Genomic DNA, 25,536 nt, shown 5'->3' on the forward strand with positions numbered 1-25,536 from the left:
ATAGTTATTTACTGTGTAGTTCACAACCATCGGGTTTCATGTTTGACCAAGACCAATTTAATTTAACCTTATGAATATTACATTTAATTCTCAAGGTTAGTTTTATGAAACAAGTGATTGGAGGGGAGCTTATGCTCTTTGTTTTCTTGCACGTGCCTTCTGTGAGAAGTGAGGCTATGATCTTAACTGAACTGGTTGAACTCTGGGAAAAATTATTTGTCTGGTGATATCTGCTGCCAGTAGTTAGTGCTGTGGTGCCATGGAGATGTATTTTAGGAGCATGACGTAAAAAAAACAACTGCTGGGAGATGCCAGCTCTCAGTGGGGAGATTGGTTTTGCAGATAATGATTCTTATCATACAGTGATAAAAAATATCTTGGGAAAATGTAGAGATTGGTGGAAATAAGTGGTCTGACTCAGTCCATTTTAATGTTCAATGTGAAACTGAGGATATTTGTTCTAGAACATTTCTCTTTTCCCCTCCTCCTGCCTCCCCCTTAATCAAACTTCAGAAAATTGATTTTTTTTTTTTTAATGTCTTTTCCAAACCAAAAGGAATAATGGAAATTTATCCTTTCCCATGAAACAAACTCCTAAAAGCAAAATCCCAAAGTGGGCTGTATGACCACTGCTGGACAGCTTATTTGCTCTTGGTCAACTTAACTTACTTTTCCTTTTTTTTAGTTGCTTCTAAGTAACTTTTCTTAACAAGGCAACTCTTGTTCTGAAGAGTTTTGCTCTGAGATTTTGAGTTGTTCAGTCCTTGGTAAATACTGTAAGTAGCATTTATGTAGAATTTAAAATAGAACCTATCAAGGAGTAGTAAGCTGAACATAAATATTTTTAGATATTTGTAGTCTGGTTTTAAATAAAAAGTGCTCTGTTCATTGTTTCCAACTACAGCTGATACAAAACACAGTTGCTTGTCTGCTCTTGCTAATTCAGCCTAGAATGCTGCTATTTTTTATGAACAAGGGTGTTTTTTCTGGCACAGGGCGCTGTACTGGCAATAGCAGCTAATAAGAGCTGGTCTAGTTAAAGTGAAGCTGCAGAGGAAGAGTTGTGCTTTCCTTGTTAGCAATTTTCTGTGCATGTGAAGCATTTCTCAAGCTTTGACCAAGGATGTGATAACTTTTAGCTACATCATCAATGTTTGAAAACGATCTGATTTTTATTTTGATATTTAGTTATTTCTGTAAGCACCGCCTCAACTTCTGTCTGGAAGAAGTGATGGTGTAGTTTAAAGTTTCTCTTACAGCACAATTAATTCAGATAGCATTTAGGGGCCATATTCAGCCATGAAAAAGTATGGATTTGCCTAGGATGCTGTGCTGATTTACTTGTGCCTGGGCTGGCATGGAGTTTATGCTCTTTGAACAAAATTGTCTGCACTGTTTCCTACCTCTGCTGAGAAGGTGTTTTTGGGGTTTGTTTCTCTGGGTTGTTTTGAGTTGATCCTTGTTGTGGTGCGGACTAATATCTGGATAGTGTTGTAGTTTACTTGTGTTCTTGCTTTTTTTGTTCTTGCTGTGCTTGCTTGGGGGCTCAAAGTCCTCACCTGTATATCACAGCTTTCTTGTGTGCCTGAATTTCTTGAGATTTCCTCAAGAGGTATTCCTTCTTGTTGCCAGGCAGGTGAGTGGCCATAGAAGTTGCAGCACATACGTAGTACACTGTATAAAAATGACTTAATTTTACCAGCATAAAGATAATTGATGGTATGGTGAAACTTTTTCTGGTCTCAGAAGCCCCTGGCTACTGGAAACCCCTCAGCTGAGGTCCTTCCTCAGAAGATGTGAGGAAGAGGAAAGCAGCGTTTGGCATAGAGCTCCTGTGTGAGAAATGTCACTGTCATCTTAGAGAGCATTGCTGTGCCTCCTCTTTGTTTGCTGTAGCCTGATCTGTCTCTTCCCTCTTTCCCCAGGCTTCACATGCTTGTGTGAGTTGTGACTTCAAGCAAAATTTTACATGGTAAAGACAGTTTGATGTGCTTGTGGTTAGAAGCCTCTGTTGTTGTGAGGCTCCATTACAGTCTGGCCTTTGTCACTGGAGCTGTAGATTCAGCTGGCTGGGGATCATGCATCTGCTTCAGGCTCATTATTGCACTCCAGGTTCAGTTATTCCCTTTCTTAGTAGCTCATGGACATTACTTATTCCTGCATATGTCATGAAATACTCAGATTTCCATTCCTGGTAAAGCTGTTGGGCAACTACATTTATAGGTATGTCTGGGAGAAGAGGGAGAAATATGCTAATTTATTAATAGTTAGCAATTAATCGTGAGGGCCTGGTGTTCTTTTTTTAGAGCTATCTTGCTTTCCCAGGGAGATTTCAACAAGGTCAGTCGTGTTAACTCTGTGTGCTGGGAGCTGCAAACCAGAGCTGGATTTTAGAACAAATTATGAGTGATGCTGAGCACTGGAGTTATTTTTTAGCTTTTCATTTTAGGCACTCTCAAGTGAATGCCATTGTGTTCAAGTTATTTGGGAAAATCTAACACTAAGGAACTGCTAGTTATTTTGTAAGACAGGAGTATTTTGCTTTCGTTGAGGAATAACAGGGAACACTGCCCATGCCTGGGATACAGGCAGTCTCTTTCCTCTTTCCTAACATTTTCTTGGTTACCTAAAAACACTCTAATGCTTATTATTTAGATCATAAAATGGTATTGAACAACCATTCTTTGCACATCTAAGCTTGCCCATAATGTTTTACTAGCAAAAGCTGGAATATACTAAATACATCTATTTATATTTATTTGTGGGCTGAAACAAAGTAAAAACTTGCACAACAAGTTTGTACTACTGCAGTCTTCAAGTTATCGCTGCATTGTTGCTAAGATGAATGAATATGTATGAAAACATAAATCAAAGTTGGCCTCTGTTCATCTGTTTGGATCACGTTTTCATAGGTTTTACTGTGCTGCACTTTCTTGTGGGTTGGTTTTTTGTTTTTTTTTTTTGCCCTTGATCTTTTCATATTCACAGTCAGCTCTGTTTATTTTCCATTAAATTGCTGTTCAAACTACTATAACCAAACATCAGAAAGTCTAAAAGTTGAATGCTGTCAGCATAATGTCTGGAAAAGCAACATTTCAAAAGCTAAAATCATGATAGGCATTAGTGGAAAGTTGGTTGTAACTTTATAGAATGTAGTGAAACTGCCTAGTTAGAGGTGCAGAGACTGGCCACTGTGCAGGCGGCTTTTCTCCTTTCTTTGAAAGTTGAAGGTCAGGAAGTAATTTGTATCTGTTTTTGGAGACTTCTATAGGAAAATCCTCATTTTTGATGAAATATTGCTTGAGCTCCAGGCTTTCAGAATTCTTGTTATGTGTTACTTCCTTGCATTTCTTTCCTGGAACCGTGTGTTTTCAGCCTGCAAAACTTCTTGAAGGAGGGTCATGCCTCTCCTTGTGTTTACACTCATTAGCATATTGCAAGAGCTACAGGAAGACAAAGCACCAGGCACTGGATAAAAATGTATGTTGAGGTTTGTTTTCTTTAGTAAAAGACCCCAACAAAAAGCTTTTACTCAACATATGCTACAGGATAAATTGCAGTTAAGAGTGATGAGTGAATACAGCGTATAATCAAGTACTCAGTAGTATGTGGGGTTTTTTGGGGGGTGTTTGTTCCTTTTTGTCTCTTCAATGAAAATTTCTGAATTGCTTGGTTTAAGTCATGGAGCTCCTTCCAAGAATGTCTAACAGATAATGACTGGTCACAGGGAATTGCAGAAGAGGTGGCAAGACTGCTCATTGTTTTGGTTTGCTCTGTCATCTTAGGACAAGATTTTCACTGATGCTTCACACAGAAGGCATGTTAATGAATAAGTCTAAGCAGTGTCTCTGTGAATTAAGTGAAAGATGTTGCTTTCCATTGTATATTTTTCATGGAAGTGATACTGCTCTGAATTTGCACCTTGTCTTTGCCTAATGGGTATCACACAGTCAAGTCTTGCCTTCCTAGAGGAATGGTGTATCTGCAGTGTTTCTCCTTGCTCTGTCCTCCACACACCCCAAATAAGTCCTGCCAAAAAAAGGAGGAGGTAGTGAGGTACTGATGATGGTAAGGCACATTTGTGGAGAGGAAAGGAAGGGCTGACAGGAGTTAATTGAACTGGGGTCACTATAACAACCTCTCACACGTTTATGGGAGTTCTTCAGGCCTCATCTCTTCGTGGTGATGGGGGGTAGCTCAAGATTTTAATGTGTTTGCTCACAGGGCTGCAGTAAGAGATAGGCGATGCAAATAAAAATTCTGTTTGACCGTGGGTCTCTGATTGATGCTAGGCTTTGTGTAGAGTCCTTGTGCCATTTGGGTTCTCTTTAACAGAGTGGGATAACTTTAGAGTCTGAGTCTATCATTCAGGTCCCTGGGCCATGCTTCCTTTGCATGAGGAAATTGCCTGTGGGTTTCAATATACCTGCCTCTATCTTTTCAGAGCACAAGCAGTAACACTTCACAGCCTGGAGGATCTGCAGGAGGTACACTAAATCAGCCTGATCTGTTTCGCTGGGTTTAAACATTCATTACCTATTAAAATAGATATTTATGGTATTATGAAATGTAGCTAATTTTCATCAAACATCACATGCGCTGGGCAAAACCAAGCGTCTGTGTTTGATTTGGTGAGATCAGATCACTGACCTCTGTGACGGGTCTACAGTCATGTGTTCAGCACTCGGCTGAATTCTGTTATAATACTGTATCAGTTCTGTGTTAAAGTAGTTTCTTATATATGCTTCTCTGTACACCCTTAAGAAAGAAGAATGTTCTTTTTCACTATAATGACAAAATATTTTTTTGGACTGTTTCTTACACTAGTAGTTAGGTGTAGGTAAGCAAAGTGCACGGTGTGCTGTTGCAGTCAAAGCTTTGTGGCATAAATGTGATCTTATCTTGCACCTTGATCAAAGCAAAGAACTTAATTGGTGCTCATCAAGGGCTAAGGCTTCTGCTAAGCAAGTGTTGGTACATGCTTCTGGGTTAATCATCCTGATGTCTCTGGCTTGGGTGTGCAAAATGAATATTGCTTAGGTTGCCATCCTTTTATCATTACGTTTATTTATCTCTGTCTTGTTTTAGCAAAATGAAGTTGGCTGGGTGAATGCTTTATAAAGAGCACTGCAGTAAGCCCATTTTGCCATTAAATAAGAGACCTTCTCTGGTACAGGTGCTTTCCAAGCAAGAAGAGAAGGACTCAAAGTTTAGCAGGAGGCAGAATGCTGTACCTCAGCAGGTATCTCAGCACTGCACTGCCGAGGTGTGTGCTTGGGGTGGGGAGGGAGAAGGGAACAAAGAGATGAAGATTTACTTTCCCACTCTGTCCCCCCTTAGTAGAACTTGCCCTAAGTAGAGGGCTCTGAGAACAAGTTCAGACATGCCTGAAGAATGTGGCCTGAAGAACATGTAGTGGATGGAGATGTACCCAGAGAGTATTACAGAGCAAAAGTGGGAACCAAGTGAAATACAGCTACCTGCTCTGACATGAAACATTTTTTTTTTCTTCCCTCCCCGCCTGGTTGTAGTCAAGATATGTATTCACTGCTTCACTTGCTTCCTTTGCAAGGGGCTGGATTCTGTTTGTATTCTGTCAATTTCACCAAACAGAATTATAAAAGTATTATGGCAAAAGTTACACTTACTAATTGTTGACATTCCTAAGGTGAGCTGTAATGGAAACTTTGGAAGAAAGAGGAGACAAAAGATAAATATGCTATAAATTCTGTATGTTTTTAGTCTTTTTCATCAAAATTTGTAGTATGTCTTGTGGTATTTGGACTTTGTTTTTACCAGAGGGTGTAATGTTATACCTCTTGTGAAATATAATCCCTGTGTCAACATAAAAGCATTGTAATTATTTCCTTGTATTTCAAAACAGTTCATCTTTTCTCTTAGCTATACCTACATCACACTGTTTCAGACAATAACATTGGATAAATAATTCTATATGTGATTGAAACAAGGACTTGGAAATCAAACCTGCCAATAACATTTCTATATCTTGCTGATTTTGTCTTCTCATAACACATCTTTTTAGACCACAGCATTGTGTAGAAGTTCCAAGCTTGTTAGCATCTTTGGTGTATAAAATTATCTCTTCCAACAACCCAATTGGACAATCCCATTGGATGTGGCTATGGTACCAGTAGCAACAATATGTGCCAGTTTTTTATTGTAGTAAGATTATTACTGTCTTCTCAAGGTGATGTATTTGGAGAGGAATTCCAGCTCCCAGGAGAGTCAGTCATGTGTTAGGCATGTGTGGAGACTTTTGTTGAGCTGCCTTTCATGGAAATGATAATTTCCAGGTTTGCCAGGTTGTATGCACGCTTGCAGGTCTGCTCAAATTAACATGGCTTGGTTACTGCAGAATACTGAATGGACTCTGTGGTTTCTAGCACATGTATAATTGAGCATGTAAATTTTATTGTCCAATATCATCTTCACTTTTCCAAGAGTTAAGAGAGCGTTGAAATGATAGTTGGAAACTTAATTATCTTTTGTGGCTTTACTGAATTATATTTTGCTCTTTATTATTCTTCCCCATCATTGGGTGTTCTCAAAAATGTGTTAACTTCTGAAAACTAATTTTCTGTTAAGATTTACAGTATTTTTGTTCTGCCCATTATCCCCCTAGCAGCTTTGTTAGGCATGTATGCATGGGTCTTTTCCTCAAGATGCTTCTTGCACCTAGGAATTATGCAATGTCTGGAAGTTGCACCAAAAAGAATTGTACTCTGTAACAGATTTTTTCCAAAAAAAACCCCAAACCAAAGCCAAACCAGACCAAATTTAACTGTTAGGAAGAGGCAAATAGCCATCATCCAAATGGCCTGACTTCCTGACAAATATCTGATGGTGCTTTGCTGTGGCTTAAAAGTATCAGGGAGACTTGTCCAGAGCTTCAACAGTGGGTCAGAAATGCGTTGACACCACCCTCCTAGGAGGGTAGAATATCTGCTCACACCCTTGCCCCTCTTCATCATCATGAAAAATGAGGATGTCAGATGGACTGGCTGAGGTACTTGTAGGACTCTGCTCTGCCCTCTCCTGTTCTACTTTTTGTCAAAGGAAGGTTGTAGGTCTCCTGGTCAGTTTAATGGTATTTTGGACTTGTCTATGATTCAGACAGAGCCCTCAGCTTTGCCACGGATGATCTTAAGATACCTTTGGCTTTGTTATGGTTGGAGTGTTGCACTTGCACTCTCGGGTCTCTGCTATTTTAGGAAACAGCATCATAACTTGGGCTGAAAGGTATGTAATAATGAAAACGGGCCTGGCATCTAATTGTCTTAAGCAATTGCTTTAGATGTTTAAAGTGATTGTAAAATTATGGAGAAGCTCAAAAGATTTGGTGTTCAGCTGCTCAGTTGATATACTTTCTTTTTTTGACCCAGTTGTGATGTGCTTTAAAATGCCTGTTTTACTGAGTGCCTCAAGACAGTACATCCTGGTTCGTGGAAGGCACTTTGAGGGCTGGGCAAAATAATGCAAGGAGTAACTTTTAAGAAGAGAGAATTCCTGATGGAAATGTTGTGAGGCTTTTTAAAATGAAGTAATTTATGCATCCAACTAATGACAGCATCTCCTAGGAGAATCCAGTAGGGACTCCTGGGGATCTGTCCATGATGGAAAGGTGTATGCAACATCAGCATCTTTCTGTTAATGTCGTGTCATTCAGCTTGTTAATGTCATTCAGCTTGTCATTCATCAGCAGATGCTGATGGCTGGTGATTTTCATGTGCCTGTACTTATTCCTCCCTGGTGACTGTCAGACTGTAAGGTGCTAGGCATCTGTATTTCATAACCGAGTAGGAGGTTGTCATCCCAAAGCTTGGCTGTCTGGCAACTGCATCAGCTGTTGCCTTGCAGCAGCCTGCTCCCTGAATTGCTCATGGGTGGAACAGTAATCACAGTGTTTGCAAGGGTGCACACGCAAAGGAGAGGCAGATGTGAGTAATGGACATTGCTGCAATCAGCCAAAACAGTTCCACACCAGATTAAAGAGATCACCCCGTTTCTTCTTGGGAGACAAGAGGCAGGCAATTTTGCAATGTTTCTTTTTGCTTCCACTGTGGGAACAGGCAACAGAGTGTTAATTGCCTGAGTTCAAGAAAAGGAGCTCTTGTGACTAATGAGACTCGCCTTCATCCACAAATACCTTGTAACTTTTAAAAGGCAAGCTCTTAATTACGTGGTGGCTGTAGGGCATGAGAGGTTGTTGCTTCCTATTAAGCACATAAAGTTATCAGGCACACAAGGTTCATGTGGTAGACACAAACAAGTAATGTAAAGTGTACTGTTGTTGCTTTTGGAAAATTAAATACTTTGTGCTTGACCTGTTGAAGGATAGTATTTATTTTTAGGGCCAGCAAAGACCAATAATGAGTGTAAAATTTATTCTTGCTGCAAAGATCTTGACTTCTTTTCCTCATGGAAGGGCCATAACCTATTACAGCTGACAAGGCATGGAAGCGGTCACCTTAGGAGGCATGCTTTTGTGTTACCTGCAGTCATTGTGTAAATACCGTAATATTAATATTGCATGTGATTGAATTCTGTGCTTCTACTTACTTTCATTTTATTTCTTTGGAAGTGTAATCCTCTATGCTGCTGTGAAGTTCTTCACAACAATAAACCAAATGGGTGGAGGCTTGGTGATGAGATGTGCGTATGGGCTGATGGAAGCCCAACTCCAGATAAAATGGACTGAAGGTTGATTTTTGCCTCCAGGTGGGATGCGTTGTTTGTTTTTCAAGTTGAGTTTTGCTTTGCTATGAAGTTTTGCTGTGTGGTTATCTCCAAAGGCTTCGCTTGCTGGGGGTTTTGCATGGAGGTGGGTGGGGGTCTGGCCTGTCCCCTCTATCCGTAAGCTCTCAAGGCCTGAGCAGTTTACTGTCTAGGAACAGAGATTGAGGAGCTGCTGTTAGCTCTGGCTTGCAAGTAAATACATGCTTTTGGTTTCTGTGACTCTCATTCCAGCATCTTTTCAGCAGGATTTGTGTGTGTGCATGAGATGGGTAACAGCAGTTGAAGTTTAGTGTTTACAGACCACGAGGTTGATGACAGTTTTATATCTCTTGGAATTGAAAACACGGGGCTAAAATAAATGTCTTTCATATTTCACATGAGTGGGGTGGGATGTCTAGAGAGAGTAACTTTGGGATAAGAAGACTTCTACATTGCCCTGTTTATTATATGCTTGTAGTGTTCTCCTGTGGATTGCTTGCTTTGGAGATACTGCTACTTCTGTCATTTTGAAATAAACATTAAGAGGAAAATAATGCAAAGAATTCTTTTGTGCTTGCTGCGGTTGAAGTAGTGTGGTTGTCTAAAGGTCTGTTAAATGGTTGCTTTGGGGTGAATGTCTGCAATGAAAACTTTCTGTAGCAATTTAATCAACTTTACTTTTTCTTCTGTACTTCCCTTTACTCCTTGTATTTTCCTGTTAATATGATCTTTTCTAGGTGATATTCTGTCACATTGGTCTTGCTTGTCACTTACTTGACATGTCTCCTGGGTGTTTTACAATAGTTTTCAGAGATATTTGGACTATTTTTCCCCATTGTAAAGTAGATGCTTATACATGTGACAAAAGGCAGCATTTTTTTAAATGCCTTTAATTTAGAAAATAAACCCTCCTTGTTCTACCTCTGTTTCCCCTTGTCTTTCCTCCCCCACCATTCTCCACCTCATGTAAGGACCTAATGATTAACTTGGGTGTAAATAAGGTCAGTACAGTGCTGTAATAGAAACTAAAGAGTGATCAAACAAGCTTCCATAAATCACCGTCTTAAAAGTTCATTTCCATAAAGTTAACAAATAGAGGCAGTCTCAGTTGTGGCAAGTTCTGTCTTCCCTTGCAAAGTATCCACTGAAGTATTACTTCTGAATTTGTTTCCAAGTGCTTTGGGCTCTGTGAGCAATTTCTTATGATTTGGAAGTTTGAGAAGTCAATCACTTCTGGAGATTGCTACACAGTACTGACCATGTGGCAGATAGACTTGTGGAAGTCTGATCTGAGGGCTTGAAGAGGTTATTTTATCTCTTTGGGTAGTTTGGAAATAAGGCTCTATAATAAGTGAGATACAGTATGCATCCAGGAGAGAGGCTGCTCAGACAACTTGAAGTTGGTCAAAACAAACAAATAACTGCATTTAACTAAAACTTTTTGTTATTTCTAGATTGGATGTAATATCTTTTTATGAATGGGCAAACATCTACTTCTAAGTTTTTGTACCTTCCAATTTCGAACAGCCCTTATCAGATGACACTTTTAAAACCAACATAAATATCAGGAATAAGTGTCCTGGCTTCCAAATCAGTATTTCAGGGACCAGAAAAGCATTTAAAATTTTACAGTGCTTGTGAAATATAACCTAATTCTTCTTTCTACCCCATTCTTGAAGTATAATGTTAGTGACATACAAGACACTCATTTTCACACAAAACCTTGCATTTACTGCTTCTCATTACTTATATTCTTGGTACTGATTTGCCAAAAAATCTGAGCACTAAGAGGATACTTGATGTGTTTCTTTAAACTTAATGCTATTTGAAATGCAAGTGCAGCAGTAAGTAGAAGAAAAATAAGAAAATGTCTAGGTGACCTTAGGAATAGAAATTGGGAAGTATATCGCGTTAAAAAAACAAGTGTAAAAATTATTGCAACCATTGTTTTTAGGACAGCATCTGTATGTTTCTAGCCTGTTTTCCACCTGTTTAATGCAGCAGGATGGCAGTAGGTTATTTTTGGTGTTAAAAATAATGTTACAGGTTCAGCATCAGGGCCTTATTGTGAAAAATTGCATGCAATCTTCTGCATGCACGCATGTAAGATGCTCCCAAATGACTAAATTGTGTCAGACATTACAAATGCAAACTGTTTATGGGATTTTCATCCCTTCATGCATCTGTTTTGCAAATACAGAACTCAAAGCTTTAAGAGGAGATTGTCCACTTAATAATCTCTTAGATTATTAAGAAGAAGAGTGGTTGTTAAGTGGTTATGTAGGACTTTCACAAATGTTATCTGATCCATCCAACCTTATTTAAAATCCAGCTTAGAAAATCCTTTCCCTTGGTTACTATACAGCAGTAAAGTGACTGATGGGAAGTTTGGCTTAACTGAAAGAGAGAATAGTTGTTTTTAGGATGCAGGAGAAATATGGTGCTTACAAGTGGATCAACCACTGGGGTAGCACGTTTTCTCCTTGAATGGCTTGAGGGTTTTAGGAGGTATCTGCCAATTTGTGCCTCTTGTAAGGGTTTCCTCTTCTACCAGTTCATGTCCTTTCAGCTATTGAGTTTGTGTTTACTGACACAAGCATGGGAATTATGTTTTGGGTTTTTTTAAAAAACTCAATTAATTAGTTTGTAACATTGTTCTTAAAATAAGAAAAAACAAACAAAAAACTCACACAAAATAATACAAAACAAGCAAAAAACCCCTTCCCAACTCTGTAGTGGCACAGAAAAATCTCAGTATGAGGAAAAATTGATTATTAATAAGAACTCAGTGATGCCATGTAGACAAAGAGAATGGTTAAATGCATGAAAATAATGAACTGATGAAGCACTGCTTTGAAGTGTCAGTAGGTGAAAGATAACATATGTGGAAATACAGGTGACTGTTCTACTGATGTTGCCTCTCTGTGAAGCAGAAACACTTCCTCTTTCAGACACATTTGGATTTTTGGAACCTTGAAGTTTCATCTTGTGATGGTGCTGGTGTGAACTGCTTGTTACTGTGAATGCTTAAACATTACAATTGAAATTCCAAGACTCTATAAGGGAAAAGGCTCATTAAGTTGTCCATGAGCGTTCCTATGTCTGCTCTTGTGAGAGTTGTTTGAATTTGGTTGTTTTTATTGTCATTTTATTACTATAAAATGACTTTATAGTAATAATGCAGTTAGGTAAACTGGAGAAGTACAATGGTAGGAAGCTCCCTTTTTATAGGTTTAACTTTGTGTGTCTGCTGCTTGGAAAACTGGATTAAGGAGATGTGAGGGTTAGAGTGAAACCTGCCAAAGGACATACCCTTTTGTAAGGTGTTAAATGTTTCTTTCCAATTTTTTTTGTTTTTTACAAGCAGTGCAACCCTACCTGTCCTATAGCACACTGTATTCCTCACTGTCCTCTCTTTTTGTAGCATTCCCTGTCTTTTGTTCAATGTCCTATCAGTTATTAAAGAGCCTTATATTCCTTAAATCCACGGTGCCAAGTGCAGTCCCGCTACTGGTTCTCCCCTGTACGGTATCTATAACTCCCCAAAGCTATGCCTAAACCTGTGCCTTGTGTGGTGTCATTTGCTGCCAGGTGGTGCACTGGTGTGCCAGGGATGGGGAATGTTGGTCCAGCCTGCTATTTGCAGCGTTTCTCTGGTGCCTTGGCGTGCCCCCCAGAAGATGCTCAGATACAGCCAGAGCACATGGTGAGACCCTCTCATCACCTGTAGTTTTCCTCACTTTTGCTATGGACCTGGAAGGTTTTCTGGCAATGGTTAGGTAGTATGGTGCAGGTGCTGGGAGGTGGATCGGGAGACCCCATCAAGGTGCCTTCCAATTTTACCCATTCTGTGATTCAGAGGTGAGAAACAAGGGGACCAGGGATGTTGGAGAGAGGAGTAAGACAGACAGTGGGAAGAATGAGACTAAAGAGGTGGTCTTCAGCCATCCATCATGAAGTACAGACTGAGTCCAAATTCCTTAATTTCCACAGCTTCTAGAGTTTTTGCCTCTGGAGACTGGAAAAATTTCATATTCCTGCTATGGATTAAGCTGCAATATGTATTCCACTTGAACAATAAAACAAAATTAAATTGTTTCCCTTAAAAAAAAAAAATCTGGTTTTTTTAATCTTGTGAATGACTCCATAGTTAACATTGGAACTATTTTATGTTCAATGCTATTTTACTTCTGCAAGCAAAATGGTAGAGTTTAGAGATGTGTTTTGAGTAAAAATTTTCCTGTAAAATATGTGTGTGTGTTAGAATAGTGGTATTAAAAAGAAACCACACAACAAATTCAGCATAGTTGTGTGAGCTGGAAAATTCTGGGAAATGTATTTCCTCTGTGGTTTGCATTGATTTAGTGAAAACATCTGTATCTGTTAGTAGCAGCAGTAAGATTTCTTTTGGGCTTCTCTTTGGAGCTGTTAATGGGTGTGAGGAAATACAGGTCTCTAAGTGGGGTCTGCAGCCAGTCTAGTGAGGAGCATGTGGGGGGTCTCACAATGCTTGAGTCGGGTCTCAGACAGAGGAGCACTCCTGGTCACAGTTGTGCCATTTTCTGCTGTCTGTCCCCCACTCCCTGCATCTTTCTGCCCTTGAATTTTGCAGTAACTCCACAGCAGAGATGGCAGACTGGGTTGTGTCCTCCTATGTGTTTCTCCAATTGGCAGCCCATTATGCTGGCTGAAGCTGCTGCTGAGCTTCTAAAGTCCTGTTGCAGTAGTCGAGGCACAGACATCCTCACGGATTGCCTTCTGCTTGCAAGATGTTGATGTTACGTGGCTGGGACAAGTCTCTCTGGTGGTATGGGGGAACTTTACCTCAGTTTTTGGTAAAAGTGAGTTGGCAGTAACCAGCTGTACATCTCTTTGTGCTATTTGGGATCCCATGAATCTCTTGAGGTCATGTTGTCCTCCTGCATGAGGAATCCCTGGTGAGAGAGTGAGTCGGGGTGCTGGAGCAGCCTGAAGCTGAAATGGCAATTGCTCTCCCACCCCTGTTCCTGTTGCCACCTAGCTGCAGAAGGGGACAAATGCTGCGGTATGCCCATGGGTGCTTGGTTTCTGCAGCAGTCATCCTGTGTGCGCTGTACAGGAGGGAGCACATGGTGAAGGGATTGGGTCCCTATAAAGCCAAGCACTCTATGGAGGGAGGGACAAAGGCCTTGTTTGTAGATTTTTCTCAATTGCAGCTTTCAATGGCCAGATACCACTGTGCTCTTGTCAAAACCCTACTGGGCCTAGGTAAAGCTAATTTGCATCAATAAAGCAAACCAGTTTTTAGAGGAACAGATCTACCGTTACTATAGAAGTTGCAAAGTCCTGTTTGGGTACAATTTAAAATGTCTCGACCAGCATGTCTTAAAACGTACTTAATGTAAAAAAAAGCCTTAGTGGGCTGAGAAAAATGAGTACTGGATTTATCTGGTTTTCTCCACTTTTTCCTTTTTTTTTTTTTTTTTTTTTTTTTTTTTTTTTTTTTTTTTCTTCTTTTTTCTGCTGAAGAAAGACTTAGTGGCTTTTGTGTTGTGGGGAAACAACCTGTGTGTATTCAAGAGGAGTGTGGTTTTCAAACCCAGGGTGGAACAGATTCCCCACATCAAAACTTTGGTGAAAGTTTCATTGTCAGAGTTTTGGCACAGTACATGAGGATGATGTGTCACTAACAGTCCATAGGACATATTAATATATTCTGATGTATGTGGAACAGTTCTACACTCAGTGTGTGAGTGAAGTTAATGAAGCTGCTGTATGCTGGTGTAACAAAGCAACTCAATTCTGGTGATGCCCTGTTTAAGCAACATCTTTTGTTAAGTCACCATATCAGTTGCAAACCACTAAAGAAGAGAATTCTTTAGGGTGTAGGAAGAAGCTGGCAGTATCTTAAGTCCTGTTGTATGTCTCTTAGTACAAGTATTTGGCTGTCTTTCTTGCCTCACATAGTATATGCAACTATCAAATCACACCAAGTGATTATCCTACTGTGCTAAAAAGCTCTGTGTTGGCTAACACTGTCAGTCATGTCTTCAGCAAAATCATTTTATTAGATTGTGACAAACACTGGGTTTGGTTCCCTGGGCATGATGGCTATTAAAATTTGCATGAATTAGTTCATGAACAGTCTTTTTTTTTGTTTAAAACACCCTTGTTTTTTATTAAAATGTGCATTTTTTCTGCCATTGCAGTAATCTACCACAATATGCTGTGCCAATCTCTGTGGGTTTAGAATTTTTTTGGGGGGGGTATAAGTGGGTTGCTAGATGTAATGGTAAAGAATTAGGGCGAGAAAGAATAAAAAGAATGTGTCATGCTGGCTGAAGTGCTTGTGTGTCAGCTGAGAGCCATTCTAAACCCATGTATCTACTGCTGTTTTAAATGCAACCAACAGACAAATAGGCACACCTTTGCATGTATTAGTACAATGGGGAAAAAAGGATGTTTTCTTGTATTGCTATTTTATTTGGTTCATATTGCCTTGCTTGTGCTGCACCCAGCAGATGAATACAAGTTGCACCTTGCCACAAGTAGGATATAGCCACAAGCTTTTACCATAAAGTGGGGGAGGATGTTGTCAGAAGTGTCCCTGAAGACATCCTGTGGCATTAGCTAGGAAGCTATTAGGGCTTGTCTGCCTAAAGCAGGTGTGTTTTCTATTTTAATGATGTGTTTGCATGCATTTGCTGAGTGTTGGCTTTCATCGCATGTTTTGTTGAAACTAAGAGTGCCAGGTCTGTCTGCACAGAACATATGGATATGCTCTGCTTCCATCTCATTCATGTGATGTGCCAAACAAAATCTGTTAAAGCATGGAAGGATTGATTTTGCAAAACATAGCTGGTCAGTGAGTGATGCAGTTGATTCTTAAAAGAGAAAACCAAAGAGGGAGTGTTGCTCTGTGTGAAGCTACTGCATCATATGGAATTTAATCCCTGATGCATACAGAACGTACACCAAGGTCAGCAGGAAAAAAATAGTGTGCATCAGTTCTCTTCTTTTTTCATCCTTCATCTTTCTCTGGTCAGGAGTCCTTTTCCTGGTGGTGGCTGGCATTAGCAAAGAGTTATAGCTGAAATGCTGGCAGCAAGATACCAGGCTGCTGGGTGTTTGAGTATGAGCCCTTGTTGGTGGTTCCTGTTCTTTCTTGGAAACCCATTTTTTCCCAGGATGAGTATTTGGGGTAGCACTGAGGAGTCTGGCTGCCTGGGGCTGAGTGGTAACTCCTGAACAAGGAGGTGTCTCACCTCTTCCCTCTCTCTCCTAGGGGAGTCAAAATTTCACCCCTTGAAGCCAAATGATACTTAATGGCTGAATATTCACAGATGAGTCAGTCTCTTTGGGAAGTGGGTGATACCAGTGAGCGTGATGGCACCAAAGCCACACACGGGGTTGTGGCCTAGGGCCCAGAATTTTCACAGATATCCAGTCCAGTTCTGCTGGTGAAAAATGTGACTGCATGTGAATTCTGATACCTGCCTTCAAATTGGTGGGAATGTAATAAAACAGATTTTCTTTTTTTTAATTATTATTATTCCTGGTATAGCTCACTTTAGTTTCTTTCTCTCTGATTCTCGCACAGTGATCTATTTTTCAGTGTAGCGAAGTGTGTTTGGCCTACTGGCTTCATGCTTGTATCTCTTCTATAAAAAAGAAGAGATTTTTTTGGTTAAACCTGTATGATGTTATGCTGTATTCTAGTTACGTTTTCTGTCTTCCTTTTTTTTTCAGATACCTGACATGCCATCACAATTCACTTTTCTGTTACATTACATTTTGATTTTGACTTTAATTTGAAGTCTTAAAGCTATGTCATAATAAGAAACCCCCCCTATGGAAAAGGTTAAAAATAAGTTTTTCTTTCCCTACCCCAATTTTCTTTTCATTAATTATCTGAAAAGAAGCTATTAAAAAGAAAGTCAACTCTACTTTGAGTTTTAGTAGAAATTTTGAGATTAAATACCATTAACTTCTCAACTATTACAGAATTGCCTTTATCACTGTTTATTATACACTATCATTTCTCCATGTCAAATCTCTTTTTGGATTTCTGAAGCAAGTTCAGTCATTGTCAACCAAAGTTACAATTTGTAAATTAATTCACTCTAGCAGTTTTCCATTTGATGTTAATATCTCAAGCTGGATTAACTAAACCCATGAGAGCAGCTGTGTCATTCATGTGATTCACTGTAATCTATTTCCTAGTATTACTAGGGTCAATTTTATGCTGTATTTTTTAAACCAGTCTGTAAAAGCTTTGGTTCTATCTTTGGCTTAAATTGATATCACAATTCAATATTAGTGCATAGCTTAGTCTTCTTCCCCATTACCTCCCCAACTCCAATTACTCTATATAGAGTTTTGCCTTTTTGAGAAAATCTTGTCACTATTACAGAAAATATTAAAACCAAGAGTAGCTTTCACGAGTGGAGACAGTTGTCTTAAGTCTTAGAACAGGAGCTCACCCTTACTGTGAGAATGGTGAGGCACTGGAACAAGATGCACAGAGAAGTTGTGGGTGTCCCATCCCTGGAAATGTTCAGTGCCAGGTTGGATGGGACTTTGAGCCACCTGGTCTAGTGGAAGATGTCCTTGCCTGTTCTGGGTGGGGGTGAAGGGAGGGATATGGAAATAGATGATCTTTGAGGTCCCTTCCAACCCAAACCATTCTATGGTCCTAAAAATAATTAAAAGGGAAGCTGACATCTATGTTTTGGTGTTGTGTATGTTTTATGTGCTGTGCTGTGATAGTCTTGTGTTCTGTGCTGCCTGGCTAGGTGTCCTGTTCAGAATGTGTGCCAAAAAGGGGTAAATTAAGCAATGCAAGAGGAAAGATGACACGTATTTCCTCTTGTAGGCTTCCTCAAGCCGTAAACAATCTCTGTTTGAGTCTGTCAGGGTCAGACTTGAATTCTGTGGCATTTTCTTTCATGAACCTCTTCACCTTTCCCTGAACCTCTGTATGGATGTTGAACATTAATTGCACACTGCTATGTGAAGAATCACTCCTTTATTACTTGTTTGGACCTGTTATATGCTTGCTTCACTCTCTGATTCCTATGTTGGAAGAGATGATGAGCAATCCATGTTCTTTCTGGCCACTTTTGGCTTTACAGGCCTTTATCATGTCCTTCTCCCCAAAGTATTTTCTTCTGTAAAACTTATTCCATGCCTGCTTAGTTTCCTGAAAATATTTTTTTGGGGAAAATTTGAGTAAATTTTTCTGGTTTTTGTAGAGAGAAGTCTTGCCTTGTAAAACTTCTGGTATATTAGAAGGGTTCAGCAAGCTATTTTGTCTCTTCCTGAACATACTTCATGATTGTGAAGTGCTAAAGCTTAGAACTGTCTTCAGATCTACTGTCTGGACCAGAGTAATGGGCACTGCCAGAATGGTTGCAATCAGTGGCTTTGTAGGGCGGATTGATAAAAAGTGTAGCGTAACACAAGTGCTGTCAGTCTGACATTGTATTTATACTAAGCAACTAAAGGTTAAACACAGTCTCTGTTTCACTTCTGGTCAGGATGGCTCACAACCCAAATTTACCCACGTGTTCTTTTATTATAAGGCAAAGCTTTCAGTTTTCTGTTAAAAAAAAAAGCTAAGGGATTTATGGATGGATTTGAATGGAATGAATGGATTTATTTTGAGGTAATGTGAATACATGAGTATGGAGCCTGTTTTTCCAGGCTAAATATATTAGTTGAAAATACTGGAAATAGAAACAAGTTGCAAAAGCCTTTTTGTGCCTCTGTCAGTCAGGGGGGATTACAGCGGGGACAGCAGAGCACTCATTTTTGCGGTTGAAGCCTACACCATTTCCCTCTGTCCTGCTGTGACCTTAATGAGAGAGCTGCCCTTTGCATCCGGGCTGGCAGGCAGAGCCCCGCAATTTGTCTGGTAACATCCCTGTGTGATGGGAGAGACAGACGAGAAACTTCTGTGCCATTCTGGCTGCTCTTGGCAATGCCTGTCCTCAGCAAAGCTGTACCCAGTGCCTGCTGAGGCAGTGCGTTCCCGGTGCCTGCTTCATCAGGGTGCAGGTGCTCAGACAAAACCATAGAAGAGCTGCTTACAATTGACTACATGAGGAGAGCTTACTTTATAAACAATCTGGTTAGGCTGGAGACATTTTTTCTATGGTGATAATAAGCAGCTCTTGCTCTTTGATTCTGTGTTAAGTGATCGATACTTCACATGGTGACAGTGTTATGACTAATTGTGAAATTACATGAGAGTAAAAAGTGGCATGAGGAGGTTTTTTCACATTTGTACTAGACAATAGTACAAAAGTCTCTTGAAGGCATTTTCTTGGAAAACTGAGACCTTTGCACTCTTTTCTGGTCCCTGAAAGTGGCTCCCACTAGTTGATAAGTAAACTGTTGTTTTGGGAACTTTTGGAAAGATTAATGTGAAAACATTGATGATAGCTAAGAGTCAGGCATGTGGATCTTAGGAAGTCAGTTCTTACCTAGGCTCAAATTATTAGGGAAATAAGTTTCTATTCACTGTTCTAGATTTAATTCTTTATCCTCCTTTCAAAGAGCCTTGAATTCCTCTGTTAAAGTCATCCCTGGTTCTGTTTGTAATACTGCAGGAGGATGGCATCTGTGATACTACTGTGTAAAACCTTCCCACTGAGTTGTATATTAAAGAAAACCATGTATTTATTTTCTTCTCCTTGAACTTTTCTTATTTCTTTTCACCCTGTATCTGTCCTACTGAGCTGCCTTGCAGACCCTTTTCCCTTATTTTCATTTGCCTTCTCAGGTACTGGATCATCTGCTTATGAAGTAGTTATTTTCTCTTTCTAGTGTTCATTTGCTGCCTTGATTCCCTCCTGATATATCTTTGATTAGTTTCTTCCAGTCCTGGAAATAGAGGAAATGATGAGAGGAAGTTATCACAGTAACTGTTATAAAATTACGTGCAATGTAAATGACAGTATAATGGCACATACCATGGGGTATGCCAAAGATTCTCACAGAACTGATTATCTTCCAAGGCCTGGGGGGGATGAAGTGGATGTGTGCAGGGAATCTTTGGATACCAAAAATGCCAACTACATAGACCCTGAAGAGGAGACCAGAATAAGAGTGACTTTTTTTTAGGTGAGAAGGTCAGTTTTAAGGTGATGAGGCAAAGATGGCTTTGGCGGTCCTATCCTAAGGTCCCAGGAAGCCCCTTCACGGGATGAGGATTGTAGTTGAACCTTGGTTCCGCCCTGAGATGCCAAGTGCTGCCTGCTTGTTAGAGCCGCCCACCGGAGGAGAGAACACGATCATAACAATGCTTTGTTTCCTTGAGGCAGTGAGCACTGATTCCCATGCTCCTGCTAGGTGAAGGAAAAAGGTTTTGTACTTGTGAGTTCTTCCTCTGTTCAAGTGGCTTGTGTTCCTCCTGCTTCCTGGTGTCAACTTTCGGCTTTTTTATGAGCTGTCCTGAGAATCTGTTCAAGTCCTTGAACGTACGGGAAGCAATCCCTGTCACATTCCAGCTTCCCCTCCCCGTGCCTTCCTCAGCCCCTCGCCCTGTCGGTCTCCTCTGCCCTGCTCTGTCGGAGTGTGTAGACTCTGCCTTGGCTGTGGTATCACAAGAAAAGGAGCGAGGGAGGAGAAAGAGCTGGTGAGTCAGCTGTGCCTGTAGGTAAATTGTTTGGTAGTGACCAATGCAGATGTTGAGCAAAAAGCGTGAAACTGCTTGACGACCCTGCTCACAAAACACACCTCGCTAGTTTTTGGGGAGTCAGGTATGCCGCTGCTCATGGCTGACATCTCTCTACTATAGAAATGTTAATTCTCTCTGAATAGAAAACGGATAGCGATGGCTTGGACCCAAGCCTCCCCCTTAACTCCCTCGGATTTGTTTCTTTCTTCCCTTCAATTCTTATACAAAATAACTTTCTTAATTGTGGAAACAGACAGATTGGTATCAACGCAAATCCTTAAGTGTAAGCTCTGTCCTAATGTTTTTGCATGAATGCAAGGTATTGAATGTCTTCAGGGGTGCTTTTCGTGGTGGTTATTTTAGACAGAAAAGTCTAGACAGTTCTTAGGATCTATTGCACATCTCTACACCTGCCAAAATTTAGTAGAGAGTTTTGTTAAAATTACACTGCTGTTCATCAGAAAGGTTTTCACAACACGCATAACAGTAACTGAATTAGTCTGTCTCTCTCCCTCTGCTACTAGTGTTCTAAAACTTGAATAGTATTCTGCAATTGCTATTTTTATTTCTACCTTTCCTCATTCTCTAACAATTATGTGAATAGAAAGGACATTCTTTTGTGCATGGTTTTATTGTATGTGCAAGAAATAAAGATTTCACACACATGATTGAGACAAATGTTTTTTAAACACACTTTGAGCCTAAATTGAATAGATTAGCTTTGAAAAAGGCTCTTCAGTGGATAAAGGAGATAAACAGACGTAGCTTTTTTCAATGTCAGTCTTAATTGTATTTTTTCAGAAAAACAGAAAACTACTTTCTTGCTTGGACCTGCCAGTATTGCACAGTTGAAAATGATCTGACATGTAAGAAAGTATCTTTCTAAGTAATGTAAGAAATTATCTAAGTAATGTAAGAAATTATCTAAGTAATGTCGACTTGCTTTTTATAGGTTTTAGTTCGTCTAAGTTCTTCAGCAATATTCAGACATTGCAATTGGCAATACCAAGTCTCCATAAGGTCTGAAGTTCATGGAGAAAATATGTGGAAAGAATACAGATGTTTGGAAGAAGAGAAAAATGAGCAGTTCATTTAGATACTAGTGACATTTGAATGCTGATTTTAAAATTTTGCTTAAATATTATTAAAATTTATTGAATTAGGTTATGAATCCTTGTTCTTCCCTTCTCCCTTCCATCTTGGATGTGTGGTTTGCACATGATGTTTTTGATTTGCATATGATTAAATATTTCATTCATATCATGGGAAATTAAACTGTAGGCTATAAAATGTGGTGGCAACCTCAATTAAAATGTTTATTATTTCCCCCTAGGTTTCTTAGTAAAAATAATAACAATGTTCCTAATGTTGGTAAGCTCATCTTAAACTATCTACCAGTACATGTGTTTCTGGGTCTGTCTTCATTTCCTGCTTTGCATAGTTTTGGTCATTTAATCTTACATACATGTCTAGTTGAGCACTTGTGTCATGGTGTTGGCTATTTTAAGTCAACATTTGTGCAATTTTGTAATGTCTTATTTTCTAAAATATAGTCCTACAGTGTGATTATAAAAATACTGTTTTTAGGGGCTCTTGATTTAAAAAAAAAAAAAAAAAAAAAAAAAAAAAAAAAAAAAAAAAAAAATTTGCCTTCAAGTTTTAGTAGACCTTGAAGAATGGGCAGCCATGAGTTAAAAAAAAAACACAGGCTAGCTAAAAGCCAGAGTTATATTTCTTGGGGAGGATATATATATTTGAGTCTCCATGTTTTAGCATAGAATGAAGTTCTAGAAGGGATAGTAGGCAAAAACCAAACTGCATTAAAAAAACCTAAACTGCATGCTGAATGAAGTGTTTTATTTTAGGTGTTTGTGTAGTTTGTAATGGAAACTGTGGGCTTACAAGAGCAAATGATGGGAAACAGTGGTCTGTGAGGCAGCAATAAAAATTGGGAATGCCAAATATGTGCACTGTATGTCAGCCTTGGTTGTGAATTTGTTTGAAAAAATAAATTGTTCAACAATGAAGAACAGTTTTGTTTTGTTTTTTTTTCCCCTGGGAAAAGAGTTTGTATAGCTTAAGGGGGAATTTGGTGCCTGTGAGAAAGAGAACAGTGGGCTTAATTTTCAAAATTTGTGCATCTTTGCCAAGACATATGGGAAGAAACAAGAGTGCACCCTGAACAACTGTAGCCCTGGGAAACTCTGGTAGTCTTGCATGTGGGTTTTCCCATTCATAATTACACTTAAAAATCAAGCTGTGTGCACTGGTGGCTCTGCACGAGGAGGAGTGACGTTTGTTCAGCCAGATGTTGATTTACTCTAATAATTAAGCTTGCCCGAGTCCTGTAAAGGGGTGTCTGTCCTCATTAACTTGGAAAGGCAAGTGGAGTGTGTTCAGTCAGCCTGTGCCTTTGGGAGCCCATCCTCTCTATCTGCTGGGAGCGGGCACTGCGAGGAAGCAGTGGCTGCTCCTGCCGCTCTTTGGACGTGAGTGTTTCATGTGACTCCTCAAACTCCCTTTGTGATTTGTGTCAAGTGTTTTCATGGTGGTAGAGTGCTCTGGGAGTGCTGGTTTTCCAGGCTGCTGTTGCAGCTCCACGAGTGGAACTGAGTGCTGGTCTTTTGGCCCTCATTTCTCTAGTTCAGGATGCTGTTCGTGTTTCTCATCTGCTGCGTTTGATATCCTGTGCATCTCAATGGTTTCCTTTTGAGCCAGCATTGTGCATAAACATCCTTTATTCAAGTAAAGGTTCAGCCTTTTGTTAAAAAGGAATGGTGAAACAATATAGCTGTTGTGAACGTACAAAGATGATGTCAAATGCGTTATCTGAATTTTTGCTCGTGTCATCTGTTTTCAATGAGTGTGGTGTATTCCTGTGAAACACATATAATTGGGTCTGTTCATTTTGCTCTAGCCAAAATGTTGAAGAGGAACAGAGTTACAAGAGCACTGAAGCATTTTTAAAATAACACATCCATCCAAATCCCCCCCCAGATTGTTGCAGCTCACAGGCTCTTAAACAACAGAGGAAATAAGGAGAATACACAAGGAAACAGGATTAACACATGAAGCTTTGAGTAAAATAAGATGAAAACCAGAAACACCTTCTGTAATCACTTGGGAAAACCTGCTGTAGAGAACAGGATCATAGAATCACAGGTTAAAGTGAGGATTTGGGGTATATTGCTGGGACAAAATAGTCTAAACTGTTTTAAAATACTTCTAGATAGAAAAATGAAATAGATTTCTTACTGGTGTGTATTGTTGATCCTTAGAAAGGGGAAGCAGTGGCTGCTTCAGGAAGCTGCAGGCTCTTATAAATCAAGGTAATAATGAGTCTTGAGCCAAACATCCTTTTGATTACTTTGCCTTTGTGGGTTGTTTGGTTTGGTTTTTTTTTTTTTTTTTTTAAATTTTCCTTCTCATAATTTTATGCTTTTGTTTCTTTGCTTGTTTAACAGGCTTTAGGCAAGATCTTTGTTCTTGCCTTGGATTGTTTTTGTTTGTTTGCTTTTTGACAGTTGTTATTTTTTTGTTGTTGCTATGGATGCCCCTCAGGGTTTGGGTTACCGTGATGTGTATGTCCCTTGGTCACTTTGCCTATGCAGACAACAAAGGCACATTTTTACTGGCTGAGCTTGATCCACAGGGAGCAGGCAGGTTGTGCATTGACCCAAAGATCCCCATAACTTATGTGCTCCATTTCTATGCTCCCGTGGTAAAATCTCAGTCACACTGTAAGTTTCTTTCATAATTTTGTATTGTGTATTACATGAACTTAGAATTTCTGCCTTTTGCAAGGTCTGGGTTTTTTTGTTGTTGTTTGTTTGTTTGTTTTTTGTTGTTGTTGGTTGGTTTGCTTGTTTCTGATGTCCCCTTCTCTCTCTTTTGTGTTTTGGTAGGCCTGGATGATTGCCTGCAGCAGTATGTCCATAAATTTGAACGGGAGAAGATAAATGGTGAACAGCTGTTACAGATTTCTCACCAGGACCTTGAAGATTTGGGTATCTCACGGATTGGACATCAAGAACTGGTTCTAGAGGCTGTGGATCTCTTGTGTGCACTGGTTAGTTAAGTTGTGAACAGACATGCAAAATTTTTCTAAAAGGGCTTTCTTGGGTGAATAACCAAAGCAAGATTGATAAAACCAGAATACCCTTGTCTCTTGCTTTCTGTTACACATCATGATAAAAGAAAAAAGTAAGAATTTGTTAAATTCTTGCAAGTTCTGTATTAATAGTTCTGTAACTTCTTCCTGATAAGAGGCAACTTTAATTCATTTGGTTGCACTTCCAAAGGAAGAAGTTTTCTGAGTGACATTGTTAGATCTTGTGACTCCTGTTATTGAACAGTTTGTCTTCGAAGACAGAAGACACACTCTTGAAATGACAGGTGCTAGAAGTTCCTCACATCAGTTGAAATGGGTTTAGGCTAATTCTGTAGCAACCCTATGAACTGAAGAAAAATTAATTCTTGAGATGAGGGATGTTTAGCCGCCTCAGTTTCAGTCTAGCTGAACTCTTCATTGGATTCAGAGCTTAAGCTGTTCCTTTGTCCTATTCCTGATATATAACTGCAGACACTTTGAAAACAAACATACTCTGAAAAGAATAAATATATTTTGGATTGTTTTACTAGGGCAGGCTTTATTTAAAAGCCATAGTTTGGTCACGGTCTTGAAGGCCTCTTTGATGCAGTGCAGTGTAATGAGCAGCAGAGGTGTATATATAACTACATCAGGGAAGAGGGTGGGAAAGCCTGCCTGATGATTCCTTGGCCACCACTGGCCTGTCTTCCCTACAACAGGCAAGGTTTGCAGCAGCGAGCATATGCTTCTAAAAATGGAGAGTCTTTATTGCCTGTGTGATATGTGCTTTATTTGCTGCAGAGAGGTGCTACAGAGAGTGTTCCTACTCTACAACCAGGAGCAAATTGTACTGAAACAAGCATTTTAATGAAATCTCTTCAAACCATCTAAAATGGTTCTCAAGGAGTTACTCTTATACTTGTAAGATATTTTATTTCCTTTAGGTATATGATCTACCAAAAAATTTTAACGTTAACTTGGAAACCTAATAGAAAAATGTAACTAGACTGAAAAGCAGTTCATGGTGTGGCAAAGAGCTTGTTGGGCA

General features: G+C 39.6%; 1 protein-coding gene across 1 annotated transcript in view; it reads left to right on the plus strand.

The window, feature by feature from the left end:
* The window catches only part of CNKSR3 (CNKSR family member 3), a 53,781-nt gene that overhangs the window by 2,352 nt on the left and 25,893 nt on the right, over positions 1-25,536 (plus strand). The window contains exon 2 of the mRNA XM_040057610.2: positions 24,304-24,467. Coding sequence (XP_039913544.1) covers positions 24,304-24,467 — 164 coding nt within the window. The remainder of the gene's footprint in view (positions 1-24,303; positions 24,468-25,536) is intronic.

Source organism: Hirundo rustica, chromosome 3 (genome assembly GCF_015227805.2).
Source record: "Hirundo rustica isolate bHirRus1 chromosome 3, bHirRus1.pri.v3, whole genome shotgun sequence".
In the NCBI taxonomy this organism is placed as follows: Eukaryota; Metazoa; Chordata; class Aves; order Passeriformes; family Hirundinidae; genus Hirundo; species Hirundo rustica.